This window comes from Vanessa atalanta, chromosome 17 (assembly GCF_905147765.1).
Source record: "Vanessa atalanta chromosome 17, ilVanAtal1.2, whole genome shotgun sequence".
Lineage (NCBI taxonomy): Eukaryota > Metazoa > Arthropoda > Insecta > Lepidoptera > Nymphalidae > Vanessa > Vanessa atalanta.
In genome coordinates, this window is record NC_061887.1 from 3,972,056 (window position 1) to 3,990,653 (window position 18,598).

The following is an 18,598-nucleotide window of genomic DNA, read 5'->3' on the forward strand; positions in this document are numbered from 1 at the left end:
TGCATTTCAATTTAAATATGATTTATTCAATCAAAATAGACACCATAGACAACAACATTGGCGTAAATATGGCAGTTTTCAAAATTATGTGACGCGAAAGCATCTCGTTCGTGGTCCCAGAGAAAGGAGTGAAACATGTGGACACTTTGCTGTCTTCTCTGGCCCATAGTTACTGCTACGATTATTCTGTATCTGAAAGTTAGCAATAGGAAAAATATTTAGAAATAATACCTGGCTATTGATCGTAAATTATATTTTAATAGAATATAATAATTAATCGGAAATAAAATTAAATTAGTCTTTATTGGATTTCAATCAATGCATTTATCTTTGTTTATAATAGCTTTATTCATTGTCTATGAAATTATATATTCAACACCCGCACTGCAAGGGGGTGTCTTATGCTTCAGATATTCCTTAAAGAGAAGGGACGCTTTTATTTATCAGCGGAACGTTTACGGCGATAGTTCTTTATATTATTAAAGTTCCCGATATTTTTCGATAGATAACATTAAAATACTTATAATAATTAAGTTCGACACGTAGCAGTTTTAGTGCAGTTGAAATAGTAATGAAATAAAAAAATAAAAATTGTTTTTTTACCGTAAGACCTCATGAGCATTTCCTATTTCTACAACATAAGCAATACAAACAAGACATAATTGATACACCAGCGATCATTGGTAATATGTACATAAACATATTGATTTTTGATTATATATAGAAGTATGTTTAGTGTTATTTTTGTTCTTTTTCCGTCATACATGAAATCCTTATAGTTGCGGTAAATTAAATTCTACATTGTTTTTTTGATGGTCATATAGACAATTATAACAATACACAAGTTCCTCATGACATACCTGTCATAATTTTCTTCTTTTATCGCCGTCCTGATATTTTCCGCTAAACTAATACAAAGATCTGGAATAAGTTTTTCGCTATATTCGACATCAGCAAGTTCTGAATTCACAATACGCTTTAAGATTTTTTCAACGTTCTCAATATTGAAGCGTTTTCTTGGATTCAATTGATATGTGGGCTGATAAGTTCGTACCTGTTTTAAAATACATTTATTTTCAGACATATTTAGTTTGATCAATAAAATTCCTTAGTTCTAGTGTCTCTAATATTGTGTGCTAACTGCAATAATGCAATGTAGAAAGTAATACTGATCTATAATATTATCTACCTAAAAAAAGAGAAAATAATTATAAAATCAATTCTCAGTCAAATACATAAAATAGCCTTACTAGTTTTATTGACAAACATTACTTAAAGTTTAACATTCAATTTTGTAAATATAGGTATAATAATTATTTTTAAATATATAATATTATTGTAACTATTATTTCTGCTTAAAAACTTAGATGCTGACCTTAAAATTCAAATAAACAAAGTAGCTATATGCACAATTAATTAAAAATAAAAAATCATTGTGCAATGACTCATACGTGAAATAATAAAAAATAAGAAAGTAGGTATTATTTTAAGGATATTTTGTGAGTCATACAATTTGAAATATTGGAAGTTGTTTTTTGTTAATTAAGTAGGTACGTATTAACTACCATAAAATGGTTTTCTTAATCTGAACAATAATAATTCTTATACTTATTCCATTTAATGGACCTTTACCATTTTTTGTTTGTTGCTTATTCGGCGATTGAATCCAAATCCGCTCATCCGAAAGGAGAATCGTTTATATTCTTTCGACATTTTTATTTAAATAATTATAAGTTAAATTGTATTAACGTTAAGTAATATAAGCTTTTGTTTAGTAATATAAGAGTTCCGAATAACCATCGTGATTTAAGGGATGTGACAAAGTATTCATTTGGTACTTATCTACTTAAATAATAATAATGCTTGATTAATTTATGTAATTAACTGAAAACGAAACGAAATGACAGTTTTAGTTATCTCCATACGACAACTTATATAGGTATTTTTTTTTAATTCCATTATAAATTATTCCATTAGAATACTGAGAAATATTATATATTTTTTGAGAAATATGTAAGGGTATAGTTACATTATTTCGGTTGCAACTAAAACATTAACTTTACTTACAGCAAAAAAATATTTATTTGATTTAAGAAGTACTTAAACTGAATGCCTTAAATAATTTATACATTTCTGCAGAAGAATATTACGTTTTATCGTTATTCATAAATAGTTAAATATAAGATTATTGTTTTTGACATTGCTAGTGTATTTTTTATCTGTATTACTATATTCTATGCAGTCTTGTTTATTATGACTTTTGACATTTAATATTAACTTATTTACCAAACTTTAAATAGTGCTTATCATTAATACGCTTATCTTAAAGTTAGTAAGTACATGTTCTAAATAATTTAGCTGTATATTGTAAATACTACAAAAATTACTAATGCTTTCATACATAGTTACGGTTTTTTAATTTTATTCTAAGCTGAAATTAGTTATTACAAAAATAGCTAAAAGTTTACATATATGGTATATAAAAAATTAAAAAATATGAATCAACAGACAACATTGAACAAGTATTTCAAAATAAAGACAAATTCTTTTAAAGAAATGGATACGAACCGTAAAAAGAAATGTAATTTAAGTATAACCAAAACACCTATAAAGTCGCCTAAGCTAACACTTGAAAACGAACATGTGGTTGATTTAATTAGTGACGATGACGATGATGAGGGGTCAATAAGTTCTAAAACATGTGAACTTAATCAGAGTCAGACAAGCTCGTCTGAATCAACATTGATCTACACGCCAGAAATGCTGCATAAATTCCCTGTAAATCAGTCGCCTTTTGGGGAAATTTCAAATAAATCTTCAATGTCCCCTAGCTCTGATCAAAAATCTTTAAACAAATCATCACCTAGTTTCCGTAGTCCATCAACAAGCCACAAATATTTTTCACCTACAAAAAAGAGAAGTATTAAAGTCAGAACTCCTACCAAAGCTAAAAGAAATCTTAGTGATATAATATCAAAATGTGATAAACAAAATATTTTTAATAATGAGGAATTCCATCAAGCTTCAAACAATCTGGATGACTCGAGTAAGTTATTATGATAACACAAATACAATATACTTTACGAACATATTTTTTAAGTTATTGTTTAACTGAACTTTTGAAATAATTGAACTTAGTATTATCAAATAGCTTCTAGCTTTTCATTTACTAATCATAGTTTAAAACAGGAATATTATATATTAATTAAATAAAAAAATGCATAATTACTAAATCTTTTTCATATTTAATGTTTTATTACAATGTTCACTCTATTACATTCCAGCAATTTTTCTATTAAAGATAATTTATCAGTTTTTATGTGACGATAATTTGAAACCACTCTTAGAAGAAAGTAGTTGCAGTCTCCTGTCAAGGGCAATGAAAGTAAAAAAGCCTGGCATGAGATTAGTATGCAGACTGTATTGGCAGCAGGAAGGCTGGCGTAGATGGGATAAAGTGAAGAAGATTATGATTGGCAAATTTAAAGTTGATGATCCAACTCTACATGAAGCAATTAACTCGCTGATAGAAAGTGGATTTATTACTGTGGCAAATACTAATAATGGTTAGTACTGTTTTTAGTGAGTTGATTTTAAAAATAAAACAAATTTACTTTTCCATATGAAATCCATAAAACAAGTTTGTATGTAGTATATTTTAATTTCTTATTGCAATGTCTGTTGCATATATAAATTAAACTCATTGACTTAATGTGAAACACTAGAAGTTTATTTAAGAGTTTAAAAAACTATGCTGTTGATTAAGGATTTTTATATAAGATATATTTTTATACCGTAGGGTATTGTTAAAAATCCTAAATCTTTAAAATAAATACATTTTGTAGCAGCATATATATTTTTTTTATCTAAGGTATAGTTAATTTTTTTCTAGGTGAAGAAATATATTTTGATGAGTTGCTGAAAATGCTTAAGCAGGATGAATTGAAGTTAATATGCAAGGAATTTAAAATTAAAACTACAAAAAAGGATGACGCTGTTCAGTCATTAAAAAATTTTTGTTCTCAGAAAACAAATATAACCAATTACTTTGCTGGTAGTAAAAGCACAAATGAAACTCGAGTTTTGAATTTGTAAGTATTTAATAAACAGCAATTTATAGATGTACATTTGACATTTTGGTGAAGACTATAAAATGAAAATTAAAATAATTTAGCAAGCACAAAAAAGACTAATATTCTTACATTAAATATTTCATTGTAATTTATTTAAAATTTGAATGTTTTCAAAATTGCTTAATGTTTTTTGTATATCTCCATTAAAATTAACATTATTATTTTTATTTCGTATTGCTAGTAAATCGAAAATATTTTTTTTCATGTAAATACCCTTAATCCTTTGTGCACATGCGAGATTACCTTAATGTCAAATTTCATTAGAATTGGTTTAGTTGTGATGATTTAACGAACAGACAGACTTACTTTTGTATTATTATAATATTAGTCTAATAATGTTAAAAATTTATGAAGTTCTAATGTACCATATTTCAGGCTGCGCTCCAAAGTTGGTCCATGTTATAAGCTCTCAGATGAGGCTCGGAACACACTTAAGGAGCTCTATATTCTCATGTACCTGGGCATGGATTATAGTATAATAAAAGAAAAGAGACTAGAATTAATGTTGCTCAATGATAAGACAAAAAGGGAAACTTTTCCCATTTGTAAAGATATGGAGATTGATAATGCAAGCTTAGTATTCAAAAATAGAGAACAATTTTTAAGGTAAGTTGGAATTCAAATGCTTTTTATCATTTATTATCTGTATGTATTGAAATCATAGTCAGAAATATTTCAATATAATCAGCTAAGGGGTCTTCTAAGTTATATACTTAACTTATATTATAGTCCCTGCGTAAGCTGTATATGTAGGACTTTGAGCTAGCCCATCTTTGTTGATGCAACCATTTAACTTAGATTTTACCACCAAACAACAATACTAATTATTTTTGTGTTCCGATTTGAAGGGTAATGAGCCAGTGTAACAACAGGCATGAATAGACAAAACATTTTAGTTTCCAAAGTTGGATATTTCTTATAGTACCATCAAGTGCTAAATTCTGTCAGTCTATCGATAATTCTGAAGAATAGTGTAATAGATGTAGTTAAGTGAAGCGTTTACGTGTGTGCGTGTGGCTACGTCCCCGCCGGTGCAACGCCTCGATTAAAGCAGTGTGTAACTAGCCTCATGGTTTAACTGACGCAATCCTACTCCTTAAAATATATCACAAATAGATAATAAACTTTTCAGTTATGTTAATGCCGGTGTATTATATGAAGACATAAAGGAAGCTACTGATCTGTCCGAGAAGTGTGAAAAGATTAAGCGAGTATATGATCTATACAACGAAATGAGTAAAGAAGAATTGATGAGGTAACATATGTATAAATATATATATACATACATATTTTCGCACTAAAGTACACACTGTTATACATTAAAGTAGTAATTTAGTTTTATATATTTATATATAAGAATATAATTCGTGTAAAATAAAATAAATATGTTTGTTTAGATGTTTTATTGCAAAATCAAACCCAATGGAAGTTGGAGTAAAGTTTAAAAAAAGTTGCGAATTGACTTGACGTTGGTTGAGATCTAAAATAATCTGTGGTCTTTAATGTAGATTCGCTGAAAAATAGCATATAGTCAATCCGTTCGGGATTACAAAATCCTAAGTTTGTTTATCTATGCTCACATGCATCACAATAATGCCTGCCATAATAATGCTTGTCATGCCATTGTAATATAGACATGCACTCTATATAATCCTCGAAATATTTTTGTTCACAGTTACATCAAGCTACCGGTGTGGCTCCGTCGGTACACACCGGCATACATATATGTGAAAATTTTGGAAGCTGGAATTCAAGAATTGAAAAAATCCAAAGTGGAAAAGAATATACTTTTAGCTGTAGACATTCTTTCGACACTTTTAAAGCAAACCGCATTCAGAGAACACAAGAGGGCGGAATGGTATTCGGAGAAGGCGCTCATTCTCGATAAATTATTGTTCCTTCCCGAGAAGGTAATATTAAATTTAATAAACTTAAAATTGATATTATTATTCATTCGTGATAAATATTTGTTAAAAATAGGTGAATTTATATTTGTTAAATAGTATATATATATCACTTGACTGTTCCTTTGCTTAGTGGCTATCTTATAAGACTGCAGACCAAATCTCCGAGTGGAATATAAAAAAAAATAATTGTGGATTTTTTTGTTGAGAAAGTCATGAGTACTATATTTTTATCTCCTGTTGACAAGGTTGTAGTACTCGTGTTACCTTATATGGGCTGATATTCAATTGCTTTTTGAACTCTACGTTATGTTACACGCACACACACACCTACACTTACCATATTGCGACGTGAATATTGATTTTAAGAATAAAGAATAATATTCCTTTATTTTAGGCAGCTGAAGTACTATTAGAAGGTTTCAATTCGAACCTTCCAGAAAAATATCTAGATTTCATACGACCTCGAGCTAAGTTGTTGGCGAATCGACAGACAAGTCCCATAAGCTCAGCTTTAAAGGTCCAGCTACTTTCACGAGCAGATAAATATGACATACTGGAGAAGAATATAAAAGCGGTGCACATATACAAACAGCCCATGTAGTGAGTGTAACTTATATTTACTTTGTATAACAAAAATGTTATATTATACAATTACTAGTAGTTGCTCTGCACGTTTTTCGCCCATGTCACGTGACTACTCCGTCGCTGTGGGTTGCGTATAGTCTACTATTAAAGCATGGAAATCTTATAAAAATATAAATATATATGTCAACTTTCATGGTGAACGGTTACCGATCATTTTTACGGTTCAACTTAGTCAATCGCCGTAGTATTTCTAAGTACTGTGAATAAGTGAGAAAAGGTACTTAATATACTAAGAGTTAAAGCTGTAATTGACGTCTTTGAAATAAGATTATTTTGGTAAATAACTTGTTATTATGTTCCATTTTGTGGAAACAACCAGTGGCGTGGTTATGGCGTAACAGAAATAAATTTAAATATTGTTATATAAATCCGTATATATAATACTAGCGAACTGCACCGGCTTCGCCCGGGTGCAATACTGATACCAAATATACTACAGAATGTCATTATATACAAAGTTCATAGCTTTTTGTCATTAGACAATACAAACCGCTATGTCCCTGTATTTTAAATCTGTCATATATTCGAAAATATTCATTTAAATTAAATGCTATATAGCCCATATTGATCTATATGAAATGCACAAAATTTTTAACCGCAAAACCGCATCATAATCCGTTGTGTAATTTTAAAGATCAAAGCATACGCAGGGACAGACAGACAGCGGTAAGCGACTTTGTTTTATACATATATTATATTTATAATTTATACTTTATATTTCTTTCTCTCTGTTCTTAACAGAGAGAAAGAGAAAGAAAGTTCGCTTAGACCATAACGGTTTCCCTTACGTGACGATTTCTGCCAATTCACTCTACTGCGAGCCGCGTAAAAGAACTTCGTTCCAAAAGTCTTTATGCACTCGTTTGCATTTTCAGTAATGGTGGCAGAGGCAAAATTAAATTCGAGACACGCACTGCCGATGGCATGCTAGTGCAAGAAGCCGAGGAGTATTGTAAATATCACTACATACAGGAGGGAAAGTACACACATGGTAATTTATTAAGACTATTTTATTCGTTTTCGCCCGCGGTTCTGCTTACATGCCCTAGCATACCCTAGTTTGTTCTTATAATTGATTACATTTACTTATTAGGAGAGTCTTCATTTCTAAACGGTTTTAGCGTTGCATTTAATTTACAAGTCTTCGGTCTTCGATTGAAGTGCCTGTAATAAATAATCTAATAATTACCAACATTTCAGGTGGTCACTGGGAGGGCAGTATAGTGACTACAATATTCTTCCTATTATTCTGGGATATAATATACGCTCAATTGGAAGGAGTTCGTGGGATTTACTTGTCCTACTACCAGACTTACCCTCTGGACATGTTCTGCGAAGGTTTCTACAACAATAGGAAGGCTTTGATTGAGAAACGACTGAAAGAAATAGAGGAATCTACGACTGAAGAGATTTTGACTAAAATTGAAACTGCCTGGGAAAGTAGACCAGAAAGTGAGTAATGAAGTAAATTGTTACTGACGACTTATAATAATCGACTTAATGGGTTTTTATTTAATTTTTTGTTCTTTCACTGAGACTGGGTGGAACGCGAAATTGTGAATGATTATGAGTCTCTCCGATGGGTTAGTCTAAGATCTATGGCGTTTATTGTCTATGGTAAATATTACTTGAATTGGAAAATGTATTATTTTTTGATATTTGTAATTTTTTTGTTACATTTTTAATTTTTATTAAATGATGTTCTCCAACCGCCACGAGCTGCTAATGCGTAAGATGTTATTTTATATTTTTGCAGAATGCGAATTCTATAGGAACAACACAGTGTTTTTAATAAAAACATGTTTTCATTACTTATATGTCCAAGTAATGAAAAAATAAAAGTCAAAGCGTCCTCAACGCGTCGAAAAAAGTAACGACCAACATTTGACCAAAAAGTACACGCACACCAGTAAAGTGGCATAACAGTCGGTCGTTTTAGTTGTATGTTAGCTGTATGTATCTAAACACATGTGTGCGTACGGCAGCGGAGCAGTCGGGCGTGTGGCGCGGCGCGGGCGGCGCGGGCGGCGAGGCGGCGCGCGCGGTGGCGGCGCGACTGGCGCCCGCCCGCGTGGCGCGCGTGTGCGCCCGTCTGGCCGCCGACTTCGCGCACGCGCACTCCGGCTTCCCCGACCTCACGCTGTGGAACGAGCGCACGGGCGAGGTACGGTCATACGACTCACTCGCCGACTACTGATTTAGGGCTGTCGTTATCGATTGCGGGCCGCCGGCGACCGATCGTCGGAAGGCGCCTTCGAGTGTTCGGCGAGATGTTTAGTGACATAGCACGTTTAAAATATAAGTCAAATTTTTTCGGTGGCGCATCGACGATGTAGGGTATAGTTAATATATCTAACGGGACCGATGTCTGTCTCAGGGCAGGGGTGACCATTTATACTCAGATGGTCTGCGTGCCGGTCAGTCCTCCTGAAGTAAATAAGAGATGGATCGAAATTGTACTTCAAAAGAAAATATTATAATTTATTTTATCATAGTCGTATTCATAATATATTAATAGCGATGACCAAAAAAATACTGAAAATGAATAAAATAAAACACCCTCAGATTGCATTCGTGGAAGTGAAGACTGACTCCGACAAGCCGTCCATGAAGCAGATACAATGGATGCATTACATGCAGCAGCACGGCATCGACACCGAGTTCTGCTACGTCGGCGTCCACACCGGCCGAGCCCGCTCCCGGAACACGCACGAGCTGGAGGAACACTAGTTAATGCACAAATTATTCAATACGGTTATGTACTACTAAAACAACCGCTAGTATTCATATTGTTATTATATATTTTAATTTTAAATTCATAAGTGTTACCACTGCCTATACACATTGGCAGTATAAAACTTGGATCATGGAAACTCAGATGACCCCTATTGCCTGTAATGGAACGAAACATTTTAAAAATGATTTATTTTTATTAAACCAAGATTTTATATGAATATCATAAAAATGTATATTTTCGTTTAATAAATGTTATTTTTTTTATAACATACCTATTTTTTACACCTATCTAAAATAAATAAAAATATGCATAGATAGATCTATGGGATGTTTACCAAAATAATCTTAACTAATATAATATAATTTAGACCATGACATCTAAAGCACGAGCGTCACTCACTAATGCACGCCATTATAATACGACTTATAACGATTAAAAAGATTTCAATTTCTCTATGAAAACAATTTACACGGTCGGTTCCATGGGTCATTGTGGTTGTTCGAACAGAAAGACCCCCGTGTGACGTCAAGGATGAATTAAACGCGACGAACGAAGTAAAATAATCCTAGTAGTAACCTTTATTGCACACAGGCCCTTCCTAACCCAGGGTTGCAAAAGAGGTTTCTTTTTCAAGTCGAGTCAAGTCTTGGACCACAGGTGAGATGCGTTTGAAAGATAACTAAAATCTTTTTTAGCAAAGGGAGATCGCCAGACGACTGCCTGCATTCCTTCTTTTGAAAAAGACCTCTTCAATAAGTTTAAAAAAAAGTAATAATTGAGTGTTTACACAATAATGAGGATATGAATAATAAATAATGTTTGGGCAGCCGTCGCGAATGTAGCTTAGAAGAGAGCTGAACTCTTGCCGAGCCCTACTTCTGTCCCTCCTGCCTATACTGCTTACATTAGAGCTGGAAGCCAGTGACTCCCCGTTACTGCTTTCTAAGTAGGGATGTAACAGTTCGCTTGTAACGCATGACGTATGGTGCAAGTTCCGATTAAGGAATTCTGGAGCGTGTTCGCTGCAATGGCGGTCCAAAGTTGACTTAATTACGACGTCACACTTGTGGTGTGGTGGGTTTGATTCTACCACAAAATTAGGCGTTATAAAAGTAGAAATTAAGCTTATAGTGATTTGTACTTTTAATCAATGCATTATTGTAATTTTAAGAAAAAATAATTTTGTGGTACATTTATTTCAATTAGTATAATTTTATTTGTTAGGAAAAAAAGCTGTGTATAAGAATAAAAACAATATTTTCGGAACATTTATTTTAAGACTAGATAATATATGGTTGTTATATTTCTTAAAATTCAAAAATGGTGCTATATAATATAATGTAACTATGTATACTAATTATCTCTTACTATATTTAGTCAAAGATCGGTGTACTTTATTTAGAAATAAAATGTTATTGACAATAATTTTCTTTTTTTTTTCTCGAACAAATAAAAAGACTTAGAGAAGAGATCACTTGCCTTATTCTAGATGTATTGTTTCTACATATATAATTATTTTATGGCTTTTCCAAGTGTATTATTATAATAATAGTTCATTTGTCACGTATCTTTTAATAATATAAGTCGTATAAAGATTATACGTATTAATTACTCATAGTCATATTATGATATCGTTATCTAATCACTGAAATCTTTAATTATAATTGGTTAACATTTGATTTTTGAATATGTAATGAAATTTTTGTTGGTTGGTAGAGTCCAGCTTTTACATTTTATTTATTTAAGATACATTCGATTTTATTTATATTTCTTTTAGAATTTAACAAGATTTATAGTTATAATCAGAAAACCTTGATTTTACATACAATTTTTTATCATATCTATTAATACTGAGGCACATAATGTTCAATAATGTAGGGTGTCTGGCCTTTTTACCCAAATGTCCGGCCAAACTGGCTGGTCTGTCCGGCTATTAGGTTTCGCGACCTGGTCACCCTATTTAGATACGAGGCGTCATTTATTATATTGATGCCACAGATTAGGCCCAACAGAGGGCTTGCAGCACTTCATTATCTTATAGTCCTATAAAACTTGTGAGTCATACTAAGAACTGGATCTATTTTCATGTCGTTGCCATGTGTTTTTTGCTTTGCAGTATCGTCATTTCGTGTTCCTCCATTAATTATTTGACTAAATATATAAATATCAGCTAATAGTCTTATTCAACTAGTTTTACGTTCGTTGGCTTATACTATACGGAACAAAAAGTTTGTACATCACATGTGTCGATAAAGCACTCATAAAAAGTCTACTGACGTTAAAAACTTATTGAGTTCATTCCCTTTGGTGACATTGACACTTTACTTCTACATCATATATTTTCATAATCTACAACACAGTTTGAATCGTAATATTAGAATATTTATAACCGGAAATATCAGAGATCTGGTTGAACTTTATTTAAATCCATGTTTTCAGTATATTTGCCACTATTAGCAATGTCGGCGGTGTCGGCGATCTCTGTGTTGTACCTGTACTGCAAGGACAGAGGTAACCGGAGGAAAGGATACATAGACGTGAAGGAAAAACCTTGATATTTACATTTCGTTTATTAATTAGCCACGTATTTTATTAATAAAGAATGTTAAATAAAACACATGTTTGTAACAGATTATTTAATTTTAAAATATAATCTAAATTCATAACATGGTATGTACAACAACAATACACCTCTAGGAAAATAAGGCACCTATTACACATAGCTGTAAGTCTACAGACAAACCGATTAACTACCTAATAATATAACTTTCACCATTTGGCTTAATGTGATACCGCCCTATCCGAAATCAAGAATACATTGAGCATTAACAGTGGTACAAATATAAAATCAACTAGAAGACGTATAAATAAACGATTTTTACGTTTTTAGTTCAGTCTACTACAAACATTAGTAGGTAAAAAAGTAGATCTATTCCTATATTATGAGATAAATATATATATAATCAAATTCATTCTTCCTATATCGAAGGCAAGTTTTAAAAAAAGCATGCAAACATTTTTTGAACAGTACGCAACAAATTTACAACCGTCACCTACTCTATAAATAATGGTAACTAAATTTAAAACAAAACCAATAGTCATTTAAACGAATTAATTTCGAAAAACCTTGATCGCCTACATTTAATAAGTCGAAACAATGTGTCATTGATGAAAGCTTATGTAATATTTACAAATGGTTTTCAGTTATTACTTAAGAAGTTACGCTAGTCATTATTTCGCTTGTTTAAAATCGTAAAGTTTCACCAAAATCTATTCAAAATAATTGCACTTAATATTTTGGTCTTACACTTAATAATATAATATATTACATAGAAAATTTGGCTTTCGTTAGAATATCGTAAATTTTAAATTTACATCAAAATAGATAATGTCGTACAGTCCACTTATAAAATATATTTAACCTACGCGTATCAATATTGTATAAACGCATGGCTTCTACAGCTGCCTGCATACATTTTCATACTATTTTGCGCCTTGATTTTAAGTATGTTATACAAAATATTTTACATATACTATGTAATTGATAAATTGTATAATTATCTTTATATAAATATATATGTTTTTAATTTTAATATTCCAATAACAGTAACAGTAAAGCCGTCCTTTTCTTCGTTACTCAACTATAACAATGTTATGTCAGACGTCTTCATGAGTCTCGAAGGATGTTCAGGGCTCCTGGTGGCAAAGAAAATAGTTTTAAGTACCATTGACAAATGTATTATGACATTACATTTATAAAAATAAAAGAGTAGGAAAACCATTCATCGATTTATTATATAAAATAATGTCTCACATGTCGGGCTCCTGCTTAAAAGGCGTGTCGTCGAAGAGCGTGGGCGGCGGCAGCGCGGCCCCCAGCGCGCCAGCCGGGCCCCCCGGGGCCCCCGCGCCCCCCGCGCCCTCCGCCGCGCTCTCCTCCAGCGTCGCCTCTGTCGATGCACCTAGAGTTTGTACTTCTCGTTACACAACGGAACTTACCACATGTGGCCGCCTTTTTTCACGACACATTGCGTCGCTTAGCGGAACACATGAGGTGGGTTCGATTTTTTTGGATTCAGGCGTATAAGTGACATTGGAAACAAAAGAGATCACGTTACGTGGAACGTTACCTCCTAGCAACATCTCCTGCAGCAGGCTGTCGACGTGCGCGACCCCGAAGAGCTTGGCGAACTGTATCTGTTCGATCATCTGCCACGTGATGCTCTGCAGCGGCGGCAGGCACAGCAGCAGCTCGCCGAACCGACCGCGGCCGTCGTACTGCCGGTCACTGATGTAGTCCTCCAGGTTGATCTGGATCTGGTAGCGCAGTTGCTTGATCTTCTGCGGCTGGGAGAGACCTTTCGCGTCTGAGGAATCGACGAAATATTTTACTTTTAATAAAGAAAATATCATTAGCTTGGCCCTGCGGCTTCCAGTTACACGTATGAGTGTGTTTGTGTTTTATAATCAAGTGCATCCTATTATCCAAAACAAACTTCGCTGTTGAGAGTCGTGCAGTGAAATTATACATATATTGCATAATAAAAACGTTATCCATCCAATGCAAAAGGTTCTTCAAATCTGACTAGTTGACTTTGATAATATAAAAAAAGAACTCGTAAGATATAAAAAAAAAAACCTGTCAATTTATAATACAAATATATAAAAGCTAGCAGAACGAGCTAGAAAACGCAGTATTTAGTTTACCTGAACATTAAACGGAGACCACGTTTATTATTACAAACATATAATCACCACAGAGAGTACCACGTGCCTCATTTATTTTGAAATTAATCATGACCTTGGTAAGGAAGAAAAACATCGCAAGACTGCACTCGTTTTTCATTCATACAATGAAATGAGCATGAGCTGCTAATGTTCTCCTCAACTCTGGTAAATAATGAGTCATTTATTGCGATGATTTACTATAAAACAAAACTCACTAGGATCGAAGAATACGATGGCTTTCAGACACGCAAATTCGGTGTCATCGATATCGATCTCCCGCAGCGGCTTCACGATCTCGTCCATCACTCGGATACCGATCATACTGATGTCTATATCCATTCTGCCATCTGTTGGAAATAATAGACTCGAATCAAGTATGTGTATGAATAAGAGAAAAGTATTTAAGTCACACTACCTTATAGCCTAGGAGGAAAGGCAAATAAACAGCTTCGATATTGCATTAAGATGAGATCCAGATCTTAAATAAAGTGAGGTATTTATTTAATGGATGGAAAATGGCTTTTTGATTGTTAACGAATATATTATCAGAACTTTGGAAATAAAATTGACGTTGATATAAATAGTTAAGTTAAATAAAGATATTTTAATTAAGAACTGTTGCTAGTCCATGATATAACAGAACTATTAGCAAACAAAATATGTAAATCTACGATTTTTCTTTTATGATTGGAATGGGCTATAGCTAAGTATGATACCACTACTAAGGTATCATTCGAAGAACAGAAACAAAAACTGTATCCAGCTATTTTTAATAGTTTTTCAGTTCAGAAAAATGAGTTAACCAGAAGTAAATGCATATATTTAAAAAAAAAACCATTCATATTTTATGTGTTCGAACTGGGTCAACACGAAGACACGAACACACGAACACTTAGTGGGTTAGTACCCACTAGGTAGTACCTATAATTATCTTGCGCAGTCGCAAGTGACCAATATCAGTGCGGTCAACTGAGATTACGGGTACTATTTGTTTGCGGATATGAATTTACGGGTAAGAATAAAAGCGAATGGAAAGTATGAAAAAATATGAAATGCCCGTAAGTGAAAACAATATGTGTACATAATAATTTAAAATTACGTATTAATCAATTCGGTTGCATGGTACCAATAAGCGACAAGCGATAATTTTTCCTCTGTAAAGGCATAATAATATAATGAGGCGGCCTCACCGATGTTGTGCTTGGCGATGATGCAGTTGTTCCCGAGCAGCAGCACGTCGCTGAGGTGCAGCGAGCGGCGCGCGCAGCCCAGCAGCAGGTGCTCGCCCGCGTGCGCGCGCAGCAGCGCCACCTGCGCGCCGAGCGGGGGCGATACAGAGTATGTTAAGGGACGCTTGTGTGCGGAGGGCTACACTTAGCGAGTTCATGTTTGAATGAACCTTGGGAATGAGTCGATGGCCTCCTGGCTGTTTATTATTCTTTTAGATATTAAATAGACGTAAATAGTAGTAAATCAACAAAAACTATCAGCCAAGTTTTTTTCACCAGTTCGGGGCTAGCGTTTAATTTGAGAATCAATAATAAGTGTAATGTTTCTATATTGAATTAAGGATTTGAGTAGACACGCTACACGCGACCGGACTCAATGCGGAACTACTTATACCATCAAGATGGAGGAGTCTACGATATCGATTCGATTTAAAAAAAAATACTATAAATCTCACAAAATATCAAATAAATTAAATTTTGTCATAATTATACCGGAGAGAATAATTTAATTTATAAAGTAATTGCTCTAAAAAATATACAATTGAAAAATATTATTGTATGTGAAAATGATGTTAGTATTCTATCGCCACCTCCGGGTACTATTACGACTGATACTGGACGGATCTAATCAAATGTTCCATATATGTCAAGAGTACAAATCATGCAACATCAGATTATGCTTAAATTAAAAAAAAAATAGTATAATTTGCGCTCTATAAAACAGGTAAGATAATACTTAGCATGTAAATAACGTAGTCTTCAAGTTTTAAGTAAGTCCTACCTGATCGTCTAGGTGTAGCTCCGTGAAGGCGGGGATGTACTTGGCCCACTCCACGAGTATGAGCAGCTGTTGTTTGATGGAATCACAGACGTCGTTTATCTTCGCCAACTTTCTGTTATTGATTTCTGCGTCCGAAACGTTGTTCGTCTGTTGATTATAAAATTATTCTCTAAATACTTTTGAAAAGTATGTTTAAGATTTATTTTCTATTATTATAATTAACTTTCACGTTTGTAATGTGCTCCGTTGCTGTGTTATGACTTTAATGTGATTTTAGAATTAGCTATTACTAGTCCTTACCCAGTGGTCAATATTTAATCATAATAACTTCTATCCACTACTCTAAGTTCTACTACTAAGTCCACGAATCGTTGAGTTGTGGAATCGCGTAGGTACCCAAAAGTATTCCATCTAAATTTTAACGCGATTCTCTTTAAATTGTCCTGCTGATGAATTGGTGATGTAAATGCATGTTGCTATGGGGCGTCTCAATGCTCAACGGGACCATTTTATATTTTCCTTGGGTGGGTGGAATGATGATTCCTATGATGAGTCCTATGACTTTTTTACGATAAACTAAATGTTCTTGGATTTTGTTTTTAACAATTAAGAAATCTCGAATACGGATATATTTAGCGGTAATTGTTAGCATGATATATTTGAATCACACCACTAGTTATTTATTTGAAAATATATGAATATATTTTATTTAATCAATTAATGTTTCGAATAGTATAAAAATGATTTAATAATCTATTGATACTGGTTCTGTTTTTGTATAAGATTTATTTAAGCAATTACTATAAATTCCAAATGATAGTAAATAACTCTTAAATCACAAGGCGAACGGGATTCTTAACCTTGAGACAAATCTTGTTTGTTTTAATATATTTATTATACATGTTTGTTTATGTAATAAACATCATGGTCTATTAAAATGTTAATAAATAATTATACTTTTATGAATTACATGTTTATTCTATCCTTGATTTTATGAATAAGAAAACAATTCCCTTTACCATAAATGTTTACCTAAAAAGTTTTTACTACTATAAACTGTAATTCCAGTACAAAATTCGACTAGAATCGAATGGTTCGCCCGAGTATAATCGCAAAATTATCGATATTAGACTATTTACGTGTAGTCTATTCCAACCAAAACAGGACAAAAGCCAAATAAACAACATTTGACATCGAATCGACGCGATATCATTGGTCGAGAGCTTGATTAATTTATAATACTCGTCGATTAAACTTGCTATCGGAACTTTGAAAGTAAAATGAAACTGTATATAAGTAGTTAACTGAATTAATAATAATAATAACTCTTTATTGTACACACACAAGACAAAAAAACTTACATTCAATAACACAATATAAAAAAAAGAGAAATGTACAACAGGCGGTCTTATCGCTTAACAGCGATTTCTTCCAGACAACCAGCATGGAGGAGTTAATGTGAAAAAATTATTTTTATTGTTTATAGAAAAGTGTATCGAGGAGTAATACTTTTTTAGTATTTTTTTTTTTAAATAAACATTAATCATTTTTAAATCAGTCTAAGTAGTCTTATCTGCTGATGCTGTCTATGTACGCATTGTGTACTATTGTAGTGTATTTATCAATGTATAATCTACACTAATATTACAGAAGTAGCTGTCTGTCTGTCTGTTTGTTGCTCTTTCACGGCCAAATCACTTGACCGAATTAGATGAATTATATGAAGCAAACTTAAACTCCAAGGAAGGAAGCTACTTTTTATGCCTAACACTAGACGACTAACACCTAAAACGCGAGCGAATTTGCAGGCAACAACTTGTAATTACTATTGTTTTTAGTGACTAATATTAATTAAGCGTGCGGAATAAATAAATAAATATTTTAATATGATGCACTTAAGGTGTCTATCCTCTCCATCTAATATGTCTGCGTTAAAATCAGCATCTGCATAATCAGTTATAAAAAAAAAGAAAGTTAAATATAATTTGTATCATACCTCATCAATAACCTTCCTGCTTAGTAATTCAGCGTTGAGAAGCGACACTACGGAAAGTCCATTGGCTTGTGTGGGTTCCTCGTACGAAGGCCGTCTGCAATTTATACGGTCTCGTTCGTTCTGTACGGCTGAAATTAAAAGTAAACTATTATTACTTTACTAGGTTAAAAGTTTCAACATTTTTGTGAAGCTGTCAAAAGTGGACGAATATTATAAAACTATAATCTTAGTTAGCTATTAAACACTATTTACAAAACTAGTTTGTTAACATATATTATTTATATCATACATAAATATATGTATACATATATACGTCTATTTATATATACGTTTATATTTAAAGGCAAATGTTTATTATATAATCGAAGTTATAAGTTGTGTAACAGAAAATAATTTATATATTTAATTATTATTAATGTGTCTCAAATTGCTATTAATTTAT

General features: G+C 32.7%; 3 protein-coding genes across 8 annotated transcripts in view; 1 reads left to right on the forward strand and 2 right to left on the reverse strand.

The window, feature by feature from the left end:
* Positions 1-26: 26 nt before the first annotated feature.
* LOC125070528 (dynein light chain Tctex-type 5-like) lies at positions 27-1,805 on the reverse strand. The gene is made up of 3 exons (XM_047680429.1): positions 1,633-1,805; positions 861-1,054; positions 27-192 (listed from the first exon to the last, which is right to left on the reverse strand). Exons 1-3 carry the CDS (start codon positions 1,711-1,713, stop codon positions 27-29), a joined length of 441 nt encoding a protein of 146 aa, XP_047536385.1. The 5' UTR covers positions 1,714-1,805.
* A 522-nt stretch (positions 1,806-2,327) lies between these two features.
* On the forward strand, positions 2,328-10,799 carry LOC125070543 (fanconi-associated nuclease 1-like). The gene is made up of 11 exons (XM_047680448.1): positions 2,328-3,046; positions 3,285-3,566; positions 3,893-4,091; positions 4,509-4,739; positions 5,266-5,388; positions 5,809-6,043; positions 6,435-6,640; positions 7,561-7,676; positions 7,886-8,137; positions 8,671-8,849; positions 9,251-10,799. The coding sequence occupies exons 1-11, from the start codon at positions 2,473-2,475 to the stop codon at positions 9,413-9,415; spliced, it is 2,562 nt and encodes an 853-aa protein (XP_047536404.1). The 5' UTR covers positions 2,328-2,472; the 3' UTR covers positions 9,416-10,799.
* Positions 10,800-12,043: 1,244 nt separating this feature from the next.
* Positions 12,044-18,598, reverse strand: part of LOC125070390 (hepatocyte nuclear factor 4-gamma) — a 54,522-nt gene continuing 47,967 nt past the window's right edge. For 5 of the 6 annotated variants that reach the window (XM_047680241.1, XM_047680242.1, XM_047680243.1 and 2 more), the window contains exons 4-10: positions 18,157-18,284; positions 16,161-16,307; positions 15,341-15,461; positions 14,366-14,497; positions 13,553-13,789; positions 13,237-13,384; positions 12,044-13,118 (exon numbers count right to left, since the gene is read on the reverse strand). In XM_047680241.1, coding sequence (XP_047536197.1) covers positions 13,064-13,118; positions 13,237-13,384; positions 13,553-13,789; positions 14,366-14,497; positions 15,341-15,461; positions 16,161-16,307; positions 18,157-18,284 — 968 coding nt within the window. In that variant the 3' untranslated portion in view covers positions 12,044-13,063. The remainder of the gene's footprint in view (positions 13,119-13,236; positions 13,385-13,552; positions 13,790-14,365; positions 14,498-15,340; positions 15,462-16,160; positions 16,308-18,156; positions 18,285-18,598) is intronic. The other variant, XM_047680240.1, reaches the window with a different exon arrangement.

What these genes read in the sequence shown, in the direction of transcription:
- LOC125070528 (XM_047680429.1), bottom strand. Translation starts at nt 1,713, where the DNA reads ATGTCGAAAGAATATAAACGATTCTCCTTTCGGATGAGCGGATTTGGA. An exon ending in TAAGCAACAAACAAAAAATG is followed by an intron (nt 1,055 to 1,632) that starts GTAAAGGTCCAT and finishes ATTTTAAAACAG; the next exon opens with GTACGAACTTATCAGCCCAC. An exon ending in AAAGAAGAAAATTATGACAG is followed by an intron (nt 193 to 860) that starts GTATGTCATGAG and finishes GCTAACTTTCAG; the next exon opens with ATACAGAATAATCGTAGCAG.
- LOC125070543 (XM_047680448.1), top strand. Translation starts at nt 2,473, where the DNA reads ATGGTATATAAAAAATTAAAAAATATGAATCAACAGACAACATTGAAC. An exon ending in AAACAATCTGGATGACTCGA is followed by an intron (nt 3,047 to 3,284) that starts GTAAGTTATTAT and finishes ATTACATTCCAG; the next exon opens with CAATTTTTCTATTAAAGATA. An exon ending in CTGGGAAAGTAGACCAGAAA is followed by an intron (nt 8,138 to 8,670) that starts GTGAGTAATGAA and finishes TGCGTACGGCAG; the next exon opens with CGGAGCAGTCGGGCGTGTGG.